Consider the following 17,486-nt stretch of genomic DNA (forward strand, 5'->3'; position numbering starts at 1 on the left):
CATGGGAACATCACCACCTGCAAGCTCCCCTCCAAGTCACACACCATCTTGACTTGGAACTAGATCGCTGTTCCTTCACTGTCGCTGGGTCAAAATCCTGGAACTCCCTTCCTAACAGCATTGTGGGTGTACCTACCCCACATGGACTGCAGGAGTTCAAGAAGGCAGCTCACCACCACCTTCTCAAGGGCAATTAGGGATGGGCAATAAAATGCTGGCCTGGTCAGCGATGCCCACATCCCATGAATCAATAAAAAAAAAACTAACCGAGCTGGCTGAGTCCTGCAGGACATAGCTGCTAGACTGGGCCTGCGGCAGGTGGTGAGGGAACAAACAAGAGGGAATAACTACTTGACCTCGTCCTCACCAATCTACCTGTCGCAGATGCATCTGTCCATGATGGTATTGGTAGGAATGACCACCACACAGTCCTTTCAAAAACGAAATCCTGTTTTCACAAAGAGCATACCCTCCATCGTGTTGTGTGGCACTACCACTGTGCTAAATGGGATAGATTCAGAACAGATCTGGCAGCTCAAAACTGAGCATCCATGAGGTTCGGTGGACCATCAGCAGCAGCAGAATTGGATTCAACCACAATCTGTAACATCATGACCCTCACTCTACCATTACCATTAAGCCAAAGGATCAACCCTGGTTCACGGAAGAGTGCAGGAGGACATGCCAGGAAAACCTAAAAATAAGGTATCAGCCTGGTGAATCTACATTCCAGAACTACTTGTGTATCAATCAGTGGAAGCAGCATGTGATGGACAGCTAAGCGATCCCACAAATAATGGATCAGAAAAAAGCTCTGCGGTCCTGCCACATCCAGTCATGAATGGTGGTGGATAACTAAACAACTAACCGAAGAGGAAGCTCCACAAACATCCCCATCCTCAGTGATGGAACAGCCCAGCACATCATTCCAAAGGAAAGGCTGAAGCATTTGCAACAATCTTCAGTCAGAAGTGCCAAGTGGATGATCCATCGCGGCCTCCTCCTGAAGTCTCCAGCATCACAGATGCCAGTCTTCAGCCAATTTGATTCACTCCACGTGATATCAAGAAATGGCTGAAAGCACTGGATACTGACAACATTCCAGCAATAGTACTGAAGACCTGTGCTCCAGAACTACCTGCACCTCTAGACAAGCTGTTTCAGTACAGCTACAATGTGGAAAATTGCCCAGGTATGTCATGTCCATAAAAAGCAGTACAAATACAATCAGGACAATTACTGCCCCATCAGTCTACCCTTGATCATCAGCAAAGTGTTGGAAGGTGTCATTGACAGTGCTATCAAGTGATACTTAAATAGCAACAAGTGGCTCACCAATGGTCAGTTTGGTTTCTGCCAGGGCCACTAGGCTAACAGACCTCATTACTGCCTTGGTCCAAGCATGGACAAAAGAACTGAACTGAAGAGGTGAGGTGAAAGTGACTGCCCTTGATATCAAAGCAGCATTTGACCAAGTGTGACATCAAGGAGCCCTAGCCAAACTGAGTCAATGGGAATTGGGTGCGGGGGAAACTCTCCACAGGTTGGAGTCATTCCTAGAACAAAGGAAGATGGTTTTGGTTGTTGGAGGTCAATCATCTTAGTCCCAGGACATTACTGCAGGAATTCCTCACGGTAGTGTCCTAGGCCCAACCATCTTCAGGTGCTTCATCAATGACCTTCTCTCCACCTTAAGGTCAGAAGTGGGGATGTTCGCTGTTCGCTAACCATCTCCCCATGATATTCAACAATATTACCATCGCTGAATCCCCCACTAACGACATCCCGGGTGTCACCATTGACCAGAAACTGAACTGGAGCAGCCATATAAATACTGTGGCTTTAAGAGCAGGTCAAAGGCTAGGAATTCTGCAGTGAGTAACTCACCTCCTGACTCCCCAGTGCCTGTCCACCATCTACGTCAGGAGTGTGACGGAATACTCTCCACTTGCCTGGATGAGTGCAGCGCCAACAATACTCAAGAAGCTCAACACCATTCAGAACAAAGCAGCCCACTTGATCTGCACCCCATCCACAACCTTAAACACACCCTCCACCACCAATGCACAATGGCAGCACAAGGTGCACTGCAGCAACTCACCACGCCTCCTTCAACAGCACCTTCTAAATCGGCAATCTCTTCTACCTAGAAGGACAGGGCAGTAGACACATGGGAACACCACCAACTGCAAGTCCTCTCCAAGTCACACACCATCCTGACTTGGAATTATATCGCCGTTCCTTCACTGTCATTGGGTCAAAATCCTGGAACTCTCTCACTAACAGCACTGTGCGTGTAACCGCACCAGATGGACTGCAATGATTCAAGAAGGCAGCTCACCACCACCTTCTCAAGGGAAATTCGGGATGGGCAACAAATGTTGGCCTTGCCAGTATTGCTCACATCCCATGAAATTAATAAAAAATAATTCTCTCTATGCCTGCAGACCCTTCAGCTGCCTGGTGACAACATCCAGAAACGAGCTATCCATGAAACACTCAGTCTTGCGGATGCACTGTAGTGACTTCACCTGCTGCTCAAGCTCCAAAACACGGAGCTTAATCTGCTCCAGCTGATGGCACCTCCTGCACATGTTTGTCCAGGACATGAGAATAGTCCTGGAGTTCCCACATGGAACAGGATGTGTACTCCATGGGACTGAGGTTTCGTGCCATGCCTCCATTTATTAGACTAACTAAACTTAACAGAAATAAATTAAAGACTTGTATAAAAAAAAACTCAGCTGCTACTCACCAATCAGTACCTTCACTTGTGCTGACGTCACTTTAACTTTTTTCCCTCGCTCCCTGACGCTCATGCTCACTTTGCTCTGCATTTTGAAAACTTCGATCAAATCGCCCCTTGCCCTTCTAAAGCCCATGGAATACAAACCTTAGTTTGTGTAATCTCACCTCATAACTTAACCCATGGAGTCCAGATATTAATTAACTGTATTGTCTATTTCACCAGTACCCATCTGGAGAATCTTGTGAGACATCAGGCTTCAGGGTGTGAACTGCTGTACTGACTCTCCATTGTCTCCATGTTGACACTTTTAGTGCCTGTCCCATCTCCCTTCCCAACTTCCATCAGCCAGTGACTGCAGGTCTTTAAATGTTCACTGAAAGAGTAACACTTCATCTACTGAATCTAATATCATGCCAATTTCAAAATAAATTAAATCAAGTCCTCTCCAAGCCAAGTTGATAAAACTCTGAAAATGTTACAGTCAGTAACCACTGTTGATATCATCAGTCTAAGTAACGAAGATGAGGAAGGTGGAAGGAATTAATGTTCCTAATAATCATGCCACTAACACTCAGGGGCAGCATATGGCCAGTAGTGAAGCAACCAGCAGGTCAAGGCTTCACAGATCACTCCTTGCACCCTGACCCCAGTAATGGACAGGCCTTGCCCCCAGGGTAAATGGTGAATGCCAGGCAGCTCCTTACCATGCATTGGCTTGGTACCTGCGGCCTGCAGCAGATCCACCTGAGCCGCTTTGTAATGCTCCTCCAACAGCTGATGTAAATAGACTACAAAGTTCAAGGGATGGGACCATGCCTCGACAGGCGCATCCCCCTGAGCAGCAATACCCTGCAGAACTGAGACATCGGATCTAGAAGGACACAAAGGAAAGTATAAGGTAAAAAGGTACAGGCTCTCTGACATACTGACACACTGTCTGCAAAAAACAATCAGCAAAGATATGTCCACTCACAGGAAGCAATGGTTAAATGTTAATTGAAGACATTGCTGCCTCTCTCACAGGGCAAGGTGGCTCAACTCACTGAGAATGGGGATTGGCTTGGGGATATGGTGGGTGGGTGGTTGAGATGGTGTGGAGATAACGTGGGTGGATGGTGGTGGGGTTGGGTTGAGGCGGTTAGTTGGGGTGGGGAAGGAATCCAGTGGGTGGCGTTCAAAGTGGAGAGTAATGCTGGGTGAGTGAGTGGGGTTGGAAGTGGGGGAACACGGTGGGTAGGATAAACTGTCACTTAGAAAGGCACGGATTAATCAGAGATAGTCAGCATGGATTTGTTAAGGGAAGGTCGTATCTTACCAACTTAATTGATATTTTTTGAGTAAGTAAGAAGGAGAATTGATGAGGGCAGAGAAGTCGATGTGGTTAGGCCACAACTGGAGTATTTTGGTAAGGCATTTGACAAGGCCCCACATAGCGGACTGATCAGAACAGTGAAAGTCCATAGGATACAGGGGAATGTGGCAAATTGGATCCAAAATTGGCTCAGTAACAGGAAACAAAGGGTAATGGTCGACGGATGTTCTTGCGAATGGAAAGGGGTTTCCAGTGGTGTTCCACAGGGCTCAGTGTTGGGTCCCTTGCTGTTTGTAGTATATATTAATGATTTGGACTTAAATGTGGGAAGCATGATTGGAAAATTTGCAGATGACACAAAAATTGACTGTGTAGTTGATAGTGAAGAGGATAGCTGTAGACTCCAGAATGATATCAATGGTTTGGTTGAAAGGGCAGAAAAGTGGCAAATGGAATTCAATCCAGAGAAGTGTGAGACAATGCATTTGGGGAGAGCAAACAAAGCAAGGGAATACACAATACATGGGAGGATATTGAGAGGTGTAGAGGAAGTGAGAAACCTTGGAGTGCATGTACACAGGTCCCTGAAGGTGGCAGGACAGGTAGATAGAGTGGTGAAGAAGGCATATGGAATGCTTTCCTTTATTGGCCGAGGTACAGAATACAAAAACAGAGATATAATGCTGGAACTATGTAAAACGCTGGTTAGGCGACAACTGGATTATTGCGTACAGTTCTGGTCACCACATTACAGGAAGGACATAATTGCTCTGGAGAGAGTATAGGAGAGATTTACAAGAATGTTACCAGGGCTGGAAAACTGCAGCTATGAGGAAAGATTGGATAGGTTAGGGTTGTTTTCCTTAGAATAGAGAAGGCTGAGGGGTGACTTAATTGAGGTGTACAAAATTATGAGGGGACTAGATAGAATAGACGGGAAGGACCTGGTGGAGAGGTCAGTTACCAGGGGGCACAGATCTAAGGTGATTGGTCAAAGGGTTAGAGGCGACAGGAGGAAAAGCTTTTTCACCCAGAGGGTGGTGGGTGTCTGAAATTCACTGCCTGGATCAGTGGTGGAGGCAGAAACTCTCAACACACTTAAAAGGTACCTGGACCTGCACCTAAAATGCTGTAAACTGCAAGGCTACGGACCAGGTACTGGAAGGTGGGATTAGAATGGGTGGCTTTTTTTTTCAACTGGAGCAAACACAATAGGCTGAATGGCCTCTATCTGTGCCATAACTTTTCTATGATTCTATGGGTGTATGAGTGGGGTTGGAAGTGGGGGACACAGTGGGCCGGTCAATGTGGTTGGAAGTGGGGGAGATACAGTTGCAGTAGGTGGGATGGTTGGGAGAGGTTGAGGGAGGGCAGGGCGCTGGTTGCCTATATAGCATCAGTTGCTATATTCACTTCCAGGGGACCCACTGCAATGCTCGTTTTTATCTCTCAATATATTGAAAAAACCTTCTATTATTATTCTTCACTTCTCTTAACGCATTTAAATCTAATTTCTTTTGCTATTTTGATGTTCGTTTTACACATCTGGCATGACTTATAGTACTGAATCGATCTTAATTCTGTGCCGTGTAGTTAACAATGAGGAGGACAGTAACAGGCTACAGGAGATCAGTCATAATAGTTCTGATGAAAGGTCATGGACCTGAAAATGTTAACTCTGGTCCTCTCTCAACAGATACAGCACTTGTCCCACCTCATTCCCAAGAACCAGGTCCATTAGTGCCTCCTTTATTGTTGGACTGGAAATATACTGTAGAAAATTTTCCTGAACACCCTCGAGGAACTCTTGCCCCTCTTTGTCCTTTACACTACTACAATCCCAGTCTATATTCTGATAATTAAAGTCCCCCCATTATAACAACTCTAATACTTGCATCTCTCTAATTTCCTTGCAAGTTTGTCCCTCTACATCTTTCCCTCTAGTTGGTGGCCTACAAAGCAATGTAACTGCAGATGTTTTGCTCCTCAGCTACTGCCAAATAGATTTTGTCCTTGAACCATTTGGGGCATCCTCCCTCTCCAGCACTGCAATGTTCTCTTTAATCAAAACTGCCAGCCCTCACCCTTTCCTTCCTTTCCTATCTTTCCTGAAAACCTTGTATCCAGGAATATTTAGTAGCCAGTCCTACCTTCTTTGAGCCAGGTCTCCGTTATCACATCATACTTCCAACGTGGTTATCTGTGCCTGAAACTCACCATCTTATTTACCACTCTCCGCACATTCACATACACAACATTGGCTCTTCTCCAGTCCTCTGGGACCTCACCTGTGGCCAATGAGGATACAAAAATTTCTGTCAAGGCCCCAGCAATTTCCTCCCTTGCCTCCCTCAGTATTCTGGGGTAGATCCCATCAGGCCCTGGGGACCTATCTACCTTAATGTTTTTCAAGACGCCCAACACCACCTCTTTTTTGATAACAACATGACCTAGACTATCTACACTCCCTTCCCTAGACTCATCATCCACTAAGTCCTTCTTTTTGGTGAATACTGATGCAAAGTACTCATTTAGTACCTCGCCCATTTCCTCTGGCTCCACGCATAGATTCCCTTCTCTGTCCTTGATTGGGTCAACCCTTTCCCTGGTTACCCTCTTGCTCTTTATAAACATATAAAAAGCCTTGGGATTCTCCTTAATCCTGTTTGCCAATGACTTTTCATGACTCCTTTTAGCCCTCCTGACTCCTTGCTTAAGTTCCTTCCTACTTTCTTTATATTCCTCAAGGGCTTCGTCTGTTCCCAGCCTTCCAGCCCTTACGAATGCTTCCTTTTTCTTCTTGACTAGGTTCACAATATCCCTTGTTATCCAAGGTTCCCGAAACTTGCCAAACTTATCCTTCTTCCTCACAGGAACATGCCAGTCCTGGATTCTAATCAACTCTGGTTTGTGTAATCTCCCTTGGTCAATTAACACTTGGAGTCCAGGTTTCATTCTAGTAAACCTACTTATTCCGAGCCCAATATATCCTTCCTAAGGTGTGGTGCCCAGAGCTGCTCGTAGTACTGCAGGTGTGGCTTAACCAGGGCTTTGTGCAGTTTAAGTATAACTTCTACCACCTTGTATTCCAGTCCTCTAGATATAAAGACCAACATTCCATGAGCCTTTTTGATTATTTTCTGCACCTGTTCAGGACATTTTAATGATCTATGTACCTGGATCCTGAAGGTTCGCTGCACCTTCACTACTTTTAACCTTTCACCATTTAGAAAGTACTCTGATATACTCTTTTTAGTTCTAAAGTGGATGACCTCACACTTGCTGACAATGAAATCCATTTGCTACAGTTTTGACCATTCACACACTCATCAATATCTCTTTCTAAGTTTGTGGCTCCATCTACACTGCTTACAATTCTGCTTATCTTTCAGTCAATGACAAACTTGCTTCTCTATCCATCATCTAAGTCATTAATGCATACAGTGAACAGTTGAGGCTCCAATACAGATCCCTGTGCAACGCCACTAGTCACATACTGCCAATTAGAGGACCTCTCCATCTCCTGCCACTCAGCCAATTTACTAACCAGGTCAATATTTGCCCTTAGTTCCATCAGCTTCAACATGGGACTTCATCATAAGTGTTCTGGAAATCACTATAAATCATCCATTGACATTGAATTATCAGGTTCATCAGGCTGACCTACTCTTTACAAATCAATGCTGGCTCTCTCTGATCAGCTGAGAATTTTCAAGGCATTCTCTTGTCCCTCTATCCTTCATTAAAGACTCCACTAATTTCCTGACAATAGATAACTGGTCTATAATTCCCAAGTTTCGCTCTCTCACCTTTCTTAAATAGCAAAGTGACATGCAGAATTTTCCAATCTAAAGGAATGGCTCCTGAATCAAGACAACTGCACGATTATAGTTAGGGCATCTGCAATGTTCTCAACTACTTCCTTTAAAACCCTGGGATGAAAACCTTCTACTCCTGGGGATTTGTCATTTTTTAATGCCATTATTTTCTTCATTATTGTTAATTTTCTCATGTTAATTATGGTTACTCCTGATTCCATATTGCTTTCCTTAGGATGCTTACCATGCTATCCTCTGTGTAAATATTGATGCAAAGTAATTATGCAACATGTCTGCTATTTCCTTATCTTCACTGACAATATCATTGCCATCAGTTTTGCTCCTGATCACACTTTTTTCCCAATATAATTGCAAATGTTTTTGTGTTAATTTCAGTATCCCTTTCTAGTTTCGTTTCATACTCCCTTTTTATAGCTTTTGCTATCTGGTTTGCAACCTTTGCTGCTTTTTGTCTCTCTCCCATTTGCCACCATCTGCATTATTTTTTGCATTATCGTGTGCTTTTTCTTTTAGTTTTATGTTGTCACTTACCTCTTCAGTCATCCATTGCTATTTTTTGGCAAGTAGACCTCCTGCCCCTTGGGATATAAACTGGTTCTGTATCACGTTAAATTCCTTTTCAAATATTTCTCACTGTCATTTTACCGATTAACAGATTTGTCCAGTTTACTGTGGACAGTCTCTGTCTCATCCCACTGAAGTCAGCCTTACTTAAATCTAGAATCTCAGCTGTTTTGCCTTTCTCCTTTTCAAACATTAAATGTTAACACACCATTAGGCTGTAAACTAAACCTGTCTCATTATTCATTACTAAAACTATTTGGCTCACCGCTTGTTGATTCCTGGACATACTCTTGCAGAAAACTATCCTGAACATACTCAAGAAATTCACTCCTTTCAGACATAAGCTTGTTTGCTTATCCCAATCTATATGAAAGTTCAATAAAGACATAAAGTGCTGGAAATACTCAGCAGGTCTGGCAGCATCTGTGGAGAGAGAAGCAGAGTTAACGTTTCAAGTTAGTGACCTTTCATCAGAACTGGCAAAGGTTAGAAATGTAATAGGTCTTAAATGGTGTTAGGGAAATTGATGGGATTGAAGGCCGATAAATCCCCCGGGCCTGATAAACTACAGCCCACAGTACGTAAGTAGATGCATTGCTGGTTATTTTTCTAAATTCTGTTGACTTTGGAACAGTTCCAACAGATTGGAGGGTAGCTAATGTAATCCCACTATTTAAAAAAGGAGGCAGAGAGAAAACAGGGAATTACAGACTGGTTAGCCTGACATCAGTCGTGGGAAGGATGTAACAGCAGAGCACTTGGAAAACAATGACAGGATCAGACAAAGTCAACATGGATTTACGAACAGGAAACGTGCTTGACAAATCTACTGGAATGTTCTGAGGATGTAACTAGCAGAATAGATAAGGGAGAACCAGTGGATGTGGTGTATTTGGACTTTCAGATGGCTTTCGATAAGGTCCCACATAAGACATAAGCGTGCAAAATTAAAGGATTGGGGGTAAGGTACTGACATGGATAGAGAACTGGTTGGCAGACAGAAAACAAAGAGTAGGAATAAATAGCTCTTTTTCCGAATGGCAGGCAGTGACTAGTGGGTTACCGCAGGGATCAGTGTTAGGACCCCGGCTATTCACAATATATATTAATGATATAGATGAGGGAATTAAATGGAATATGTCCAAGTTTGCAGATGACACAAAGCTGGGTGGGAGTGTGAGCTGTGAGGAGGATGCAGAGAAGCTCCAGTGTGATTTGGACAGGTTGAGTGAGTGGGCAAATACATGGCAGATGCAGTATAATATGGATAAATGTGAGAAAGGCAGATGATTATCTGAATGGTGACAGATTGGGAAAGGGGGAGGTACAGCGAGACCTGGATGTCCTTGTGCACAAGTTGCTGAAAGTAAGCATGCAGGTGCAGCGGGCAGTTAAAAAGGCAAAAGATATGTTGACCTTCATAGCGAGAGGATTCGAGTACAGGAGCAAGGACAATTATACAAGTGCAATTATACAATGCCTTGATAAGACCACATCTGGAGTATTGTGTGCAGTTTTGGTCTCCTTATCTAAGGAAGGATACTGAGTTTGGACAATCAGCCATGATTGTATTGAATGGCGGTGCAGGCTCGAAGGGCTGAAAGGCCTACTCCTGCTCCTATTTTCGATGCTGCTATGTCTTAAGCAAGTGAAGCGAGGGTGGGGGGGTGGGGAGAAGAGAACAAAAGGGAAGGTGTGTGATAGGACAGAGGGCAGGAGAGATTAACTGACAACGAGGTCATGGGCAAGGGCAAAGGCAAAGGGAGTGTGTTAATGGTGTGGTGAAAGACATCAGTGTCTGCAGTATTTTGCTTTTATTTATATGAAAGTTAAAACCTCAGCTTAAAAAGCCACTCTGCCTTTGCTACATGTTAGTCTAATCTCTCCATTTATACAATCCACCTGCTACCCAGGGGCCGATACACAATGAGCAGGACAGTCTTAGATAGTTTTCTAATTCTTAATTCTAGTCATAAAGTATCCACTGCCTGTTTAGCTCTCATTATTTCCTCTCCAACCATTGAAAAGATTTTATCTTTTATCATTCAGGCTACTCCGTCCTATCTACCATTTTCCCCATCTTTCCTGCAGATCTTATAACCTGGTATATTTAGTTCCCAGTCCTGACCGTCTTGCAGGTGTGTCTCAGTAGTGGCTGCCATTTCACACCCTGTAATCTGTGCCTGCCATTCATTCAATTTGGTCCTTATACTCCATGAGTTTGGGTCACACACCCTAACCTGTGGTTCTGTTCTAATGTTTTTCTCTCACATTTCCTAACTTTTGTCCCTTGATTTAATTACTTTCTATCTTTTAGTTTTGCCTTTACCTGTGACACCCTAAAACATAATTTCTGATTGTTACTCTACTCTCTTCCCTCTTGTTTTTCTTGAAGCATTATCTATGCTACCTTTTGCACCGGAGACTGCCTCCATTTAGTAGTTTAAAGTCCTTGTGACTGTCCTATTATCCTTTCTGCTAGGACTCAGGTCCCAGCCCAGCTCAGGTGAAGACCATTCCTTCCTATCCCAGTCCTGGCGCCAGTGTCCCATGAAATGGAATCCCTCTTTCCCACACCACTCCGTCAACCACGTGTTCACTTCCCGAACCTGCTTATTCCTATGCCAATTTGCACATGGCTCAGGTCATAATCCACAGATTATAACCCTCAAGGTCCTGTCCGTTAATTTAGCTCCTAGTTCTTGGTAGTCTCCAAATAGGGCCTCTTGTCTACTCTTCCCAATGTTGTTGATCCCAATGACTGGATCCTCCCCTCCCTCTCCAATATACTTTCAAACCAATTTGAAATGTCCCTCACCCGGGCACCAAGAAGGCAGCATACCCTATGGGACTCTTGATCCTGCTTATAAAAGATGAGATCCACCCCCTAATTATTGAACCCACCACAACTATCACATTACGAATCCCCTCCTCCTCTACTCCCTTTTGGCCAACCTCCTTTTCCAATGTCCACAAATAAAAAGAAGAAATGCTGGAAATACTCAACAGGTCTCGCAGCATCTGTGGAGAGAGAAGCAGAGTTAACGTTTCAGGTCAGTGACCCTTCTTCAGAACTGACAAATATTAAAAATGTAAAAGATTTTAAGCAAGTAAAGTAGGGGGTGGGGCAAGAGATAACAAAAGAGAAGGTATTGATAGGACAAGGTCACGGAGAAACACTGTGGAGCATCCACGAGTCTGAGAGCATCGTGGATAGCACGTATAGAGAGGTGGTCACACCGCAGCTGAAGGGACTTGAGGAAGGAAGGGAATGGGTGACCACCAGGCAGTCCAAGAGAATCAGGCAGGTAGTTCAGGAGTCCCCTGGGGTCCCGCTTGCAAATCGGTATTCCGTTTTGGAGGCTGATGAGGCTGGTTCCTCCAGGGAGTGCGGACAGAGCCAAGCTTCTCGCACCACAAGCAGCCTGTCTGCACAGGAAGGGGGAAAGAGAGGAAGAGCAATAGTAATAGGGGATTCTATGGTTAGGGGAACAGGTAGGCACTACTGTGGCCGTCAACGTGACTCCGGGATCGTGTGTTGCCTCCCTGGTGCCAGGGTCCTGGATGTCACTGAACAGCTGCAGGGCATCCTGAAGGGGGAGGGTGATAAGGCAGAGGTCATGGTACATGTTGGTACCAATGACATAAGTAGAAAGAGGGATGAGGTCTTGCATCAAGAATTCAGGGAGTTAGGCAGTAGACTAAAAAGCAGGACCTCTCGGGTTGTAATCTCTGGATTACTCCCAGTGCCACGTGCTCGCGAGTATAGAAATAGGAGAATAGCACAGATGAATGCGTTGCTTAAGAGTTGGTACAGGAGGGAGGGTTTTAGATTCCTGGACCACTGAGACTGTTTCTGGGGAAGGTGGGACCTGTATAAGAGGAACGGTCTACATCTGAACCAGAGGGGGACTAACATCCTTGCTGGCGGGTTTGCTAGTGCTGTTGGGAGGAGTTTAAACTAATTTGGCAGGGGGAGGGGACACACACTCCTAGCAGAATAGGGACACAGTTAAACACAGAAAAGCAAACAAGTCAGAGGGAATACAGCGGAAGTAAGCTTCAAGGGAGTAAGACCAGGATGGATGGCCCTCTACTTTAATGCCAGGAGTATTACAGGTACAACGGGTGAGTTAAGGGCAAGGATTGACACGTGGAATTGTGATATAGTAGCCATCATGGAGACATGGTTGAGGGAGGGGCAGGATTGGCAGCTCAATATCCCGGGATATAGAATCTTCAGGCCAGACAGAGGAGGGGGTAAAAGAGGAGGGGGCATCAAATGAAGCCTTATGGGTAGAGTTTAGGAATAAAAAAGGGACAGCCACATTGCTAGGTGTTTATTATAGACCCCCAGATAGTCAGTGGGAAATTGAGGAGCAAATATGTGCACAATTTGCAGAGGTGTTTAAAAATAATAGGGTAATTATATTAGGTGATTTCAACTTTCCCAACATTAATTGGGATAGTCATCGTGTTAAGGGCTTAGATGGAGTGGAGTTCTTAAAATGTACACAGGAGAACATTTTAGCTCAATATGTGGAGGATCCAACAAGGGAGGGTGCAGTGCTGGACCTAATTCTGGGGAATGAAGCCGGACAGGTGGTTGATGTGTTGGTGGGGGCGCATTTTGGTGATAGCGACCACAACATGGTACAATTTAAGCTTGTTATGGAGAAAGAAATAGACAAGTTGTAAAAAAAGGTTTTGGATTGGGGGAGCGCGAATTTTAGTTCAATAAGGCAGGATCTGGCCAAGGTATACTGGAAAGAGTTACTTGTCGGGAAATTTACAGAAGAGCAGTGGGGGGCATTCAAAAAGGAAATCGGGAGGGTACAGGTTCAACATGTTCCCTCTAGGGTAATAAGTAGGAGCAACAAGCCCAGAGAACCATGGATGACCAGAAACATTCAGGGTACGATAAGAAGGAAAAGAGAGGCTTTTAGCAAATACAAGGAGAGCAAATCAATGGAAGCATTAGTTGAGTACAGAAAGTGTAGGATGGAGCTTAAGAAAGCAATTAGGGAAAGCAAAGAGGGAATATGAGAAAGCTCTGGCTGGTAAAAGTAGGAAAAATTGCAAGATATTCTATAAGTATATCAATGGGAAGAGGATAACCAGGGAAAGAGTAGGACCCATTAGGGACCAAGGGGGAAATCTGTGGGTGGAGCCAGAGGACATTGGTAAGGTGTTGAATGAATACTTCACATCTGTCTTCACCCAAGAGAATGAGGATGTAGATATGGAACTCAGAGAGAGAGACTGTGAGGTTCTTGAGCAAATTGTCACAGGGAGCGACAAGGTATTGGAGGTTTTGGCAGACTTAAAAGTGGACAGATCTCCAGGTCTGGACAATGTGTGTCCCAGGATGCTGTGGGAGGCGAGGGTGGAGATTGCAGGGGCTCTGACCCAAATTTTCAATTCCTCTCTGGCCACAGGGGAGGTGCCAGAGGACTGGAGAACAGCTAATGTGGTCCCACTATTTCAGAAATGTTGTAGACATAAACCAGGGAACTACAGACCAGTGAGTCTCACGTGGTAGGGAAACTATTAGAGAAAATTCTGAAGGAGAGAATCTATCTCCACTTGGAGAGACAAAATTTGATTAGGAATGGTCAGCATGGCTTTGTCAGAGGAAGATCATGCCTAACAAATTTGATTGAATTTTTTGAGCATGTGACCAGGTGTGTAGATGAGGGTAGTGCAGTTGATGTAGTTTGCATGGATTTCAGCAAAGCCTTTGACAAGGTCCCACATGGGAGACTTATCAAGAAAGCAAATGCACATGGGATGCAAGGTAACTTGATAAGATGGATTCAAAATTGGCTTAGCTGTAGGAGACAGAGACTGATGACAGACGGCTGTTTTAGTGACTGGAAGCCAGTGTCCAGTGGCGTACCACAGGGATCTGTGCTGGGTCCCCTATTGTTTGTCATTTATATAAACGACATAGATGACTATGCTGGGGGTAGGATGACAAAAAGATTGGCCGAGTGGTTAACAGTGAGGTGGAGTGTCTTAGGTTACAGGAAGATATAGACGGGATGGTCAAATGGGCAGAAAAGTGGCAGATGGAATTTAACCTTGAAAAGTGTGAGGCGATACACTTTGGAAGGAGTAATGTGACACAGAAGTATTCAATGAATGGCCTGACACTGGGAAGTTCCGAGGAACAAAGAGACCTTGGCGTGTTTGTCCATAGATCTCTGAAGGCAGAAGAGCAGGTTAACAGGGTGGTGAAAAAGGCATATGGGACACTTGCCTTTATCAATCGAGGCATAGATTACAAAAGCAGGGAGGTCATGTTGGAGTTGTACAGAACTTTGGTAAGGCCACAGCTGGAGTACTGTGTGTAATTCTGGTCACCACATTATAGGAAGGATGTGATTGCATTGGAGGGGGTGCAGAGACGATTCACCAGGATGGTGCCTGGGATGGAACATTTAAGCTATGAAGAGAGGTTGGATAGGCTTGGGATGTTTTCGCTGGAGCAGAGAAGACTGAGGGGTGACCTGATCGAGGTGTACAAGATTATGAGGGGCATGGACAGGGTGGATAGGGAGCAGCTGTTCCCCTTAGTTGAAGGGTCAGTTACGAGGGGACACAAGTTTAAGGTGAGGGGCAGGAGGTTTAAGGGGGATTTGAGAAATAACTTTTTTACCCAGAGGGTGGTGACGGTCTGGAATGCCCTGCCTGGGAGGGTGGTATAGGCGGGTTGCCTCACATCCTTTACAAAGTACCTGGATGAGCACTTGCACGTCATAACATTCAAGGCTATGGGCCAAGTGCTGGCAAATGGGATTTGGTAGGCAGGTCAGGTGTCTTTAATGCATCGGTACAGACTCGATGGGCCGAAGGGCCTCTTCTGCACTGTATTATTGTGATTCTGAGAATAATTGACCAGAAGGTCACGCAACAAAGGCGAACGGTATGTTAATGATGTGCTGAAAGACAAAGCGTTAATGCAGAGAGGGTGTGAATTGACTGTCAAGCATAAAGCACTCCAAGCACATTAAAAAAGAGTTAAAAACAGAAACAGTGGGTAGGCACAGTAGAAACAAACTAACCAATCTAAAAAATACTAAAATAAAATAAACACATAAAAAAGAAAAAAAGAAAAAAAATAACTGAATATAAGTAGGGGGTTCCCATCATGCTCTGAAATTTTTGAATTCAATGTTCAGTCCGGCAGGCTGGAGTGTGCCTAATCGGTAAATGTGATGCTGTTGCTCAAGCTTGCGTTGGAGGTTCGCTGGAACACTGCAGCAATCCCAAGACAGAGATGTGAGCAGGAGAGCGGGGTTGAGGCGGGGGGGTGGGGGGGGGAGGGTGGTGGCGGAGGGGTGTTGAAATGGCAAGCAACCGGAAGCTCGGGGTCCAGCTTATGGACTGAGCGGAGGTGTTTCGCAAAGTGATCACCCAATCTGCGTTTGGTCTCCCCAATGTAGAGGAGACCACATTGTGAGCAGCGAATACAGTATACTACATTGAAAGAAGTACAAGTAAGTCGCTGCTTCACCTGAAAGGACAGTTTAGGACCTGGGATAGTGAGGAGAGAGGAGGTAAATAGGCAGGTATTACACTTCCTTCGATTGCAAGGGAAGGTGCCGTGGGAAGGGGACGAGGTGGTGGGGGTAATGGAGCAGTGGACGAGGGTGTCGTGGAGAAAACGATTCCTTCGGAATACTGACAGGGAAAGGGAGGGGAAGATGCGTTTGGTAGTGGCATCACTCTGGAGGTGGCGGAAATGGCGGAGGATGATTCTTTGGATATGGAGGCTGATGGGGTGGTAAGTGAGGACAAGGGGAACCCTGTCACGGTTCTGGGCGGGAGGGGAAGGGGTGAGGGTAGAGGTGTGGGAAATGGGCCGGACACGGTTGAGGGCCCTGTCAACCACAGTGGGGGGGGCGGGGAAATCCTCGGTTGAGGAAAAAGGAAGACATAGAAGCACTGTCGTGGAAGGTAGCATCATCAGAGCAGATGCGTCGGAGATGGAGAAACTGGGAGAATGGAATGGAGGCAGGGTGTGAAGAAGTGTAGTCAAGGTAGCTGTAGGAGTCAGTGGGCTTATAATGAATATTAGTAGACAGCCTGTCCTCAGAGATGCAGACAGAGAAGTCGAGGAAGGGAAGGGAAGTGTCAGAGATGGACCATGTAAAGGTGAGAGAAAGGTGGAAATTGGAAGCAAAGTTGATACAGTTTTCCAGTTTGGGGCGGGAGCAGGAAACGGCACCGATACAGTCATCAATGTACCGTAAAAGAGTTGGGGGAGGTGGCCTGAGTAGGACTGGAACAAGGAATGTTCGACATATCCCACAAAATGACAGGCATAACTAGGACCCATGTGGATACCCATAGCAACACCTTTTACTTGAAGGAAGTGAGTGGAGTTGAAGGAGAAGTTGTTCAATGAGAGAACAAGTTCAGCCAAGGGGAGGAGGGTGGTGGCGGATGGGGACTGGTTGGGCCTCTGTTCAAGGAAGAAGCGGAGAGCCCTCAAACCGTCCTGGTGGGGTATTAAGGTGTAGAGAGATTTGACGTCCATAGTGAAGAAGTGGTACCCGCATGGGTCCTAGTTATGCCTGTCTTTTTGTGGGATATGTCGAGCATTCTTTGTTCCAGTCCTACTCAGGCCCCCTCCCCCAACTCTTTTTCCGGTACATTGATGACTGTATCGGTGCCGTTTCCTGCTCCCGCCCCGAACTCGAAAACTTTATCAACTTTGCTTCCAATTTCCACCCTTCTCTCACCTTTACATGGTCCATCTCTGACACTTCCCTTCCCTTCCTCGACTTCTCTGTCTCCATCTCTGGGGATAGGTTGTCTACCAATATCCATTATAAGCCCACTGACTCCCACAGCTACCTCGACTACACTTCTTCACACCCTACCTCCTGTAAGGACTCCATTCCATTCTCCCAGTTTCTCCGTCTCCGACGCATCTGCTCTGATGATGCTACCTTCCATGACGGTGCTTCTGATATGACCTCCTTTTTCCTCAACCGAGGATTTCCCCCCCACT

General features: G+C 45.4%; 1 protein-coding gene across 6 annotated transcripts in view; it reads right to left on the reverse strand.

Annotated features, from left to right (window-relative positions):
• The window catches only part of si:ch211-225b11.4 (tRNA (32-2'-O)-methyltransferase regulator THADA), a 286,781-nt gene that overhangs the window by 142,916 nt on the left and 126,379 nt on the right, over positions 1-17,486 (reverse strand). For all 6 annotated transcript variants that reach the window (XM_068055469.1, XM_068055472.1, XM_068055471.1 and 3 more), the window contains one exon: positions 3,454-3,620. In XM_068055469.1, the coding sequence (XP_067911570.1) occupies positions 3,454-3,620 (167 nt within the window). The remainder of the gene's footprint in view (positions 1-3,453; positions 3,621-17,486) is intronic.

This window comes from Heterodontus francisci, chromosome 23 (assembly GCF_036365525.1).
Source record: "Heterodontus francisci isolate sHetFra1 chromosome 23, sHetFra1.hap1, whole genome shotgun sequence".
Taxonomy (NCBI): domain Eukaryota; kingdom Metazoa; phylum Chordata; class Chondrichthyes; order Heterodontiformes; family Heterodontidae; genus Heterodontus; species Heterodontus francisci.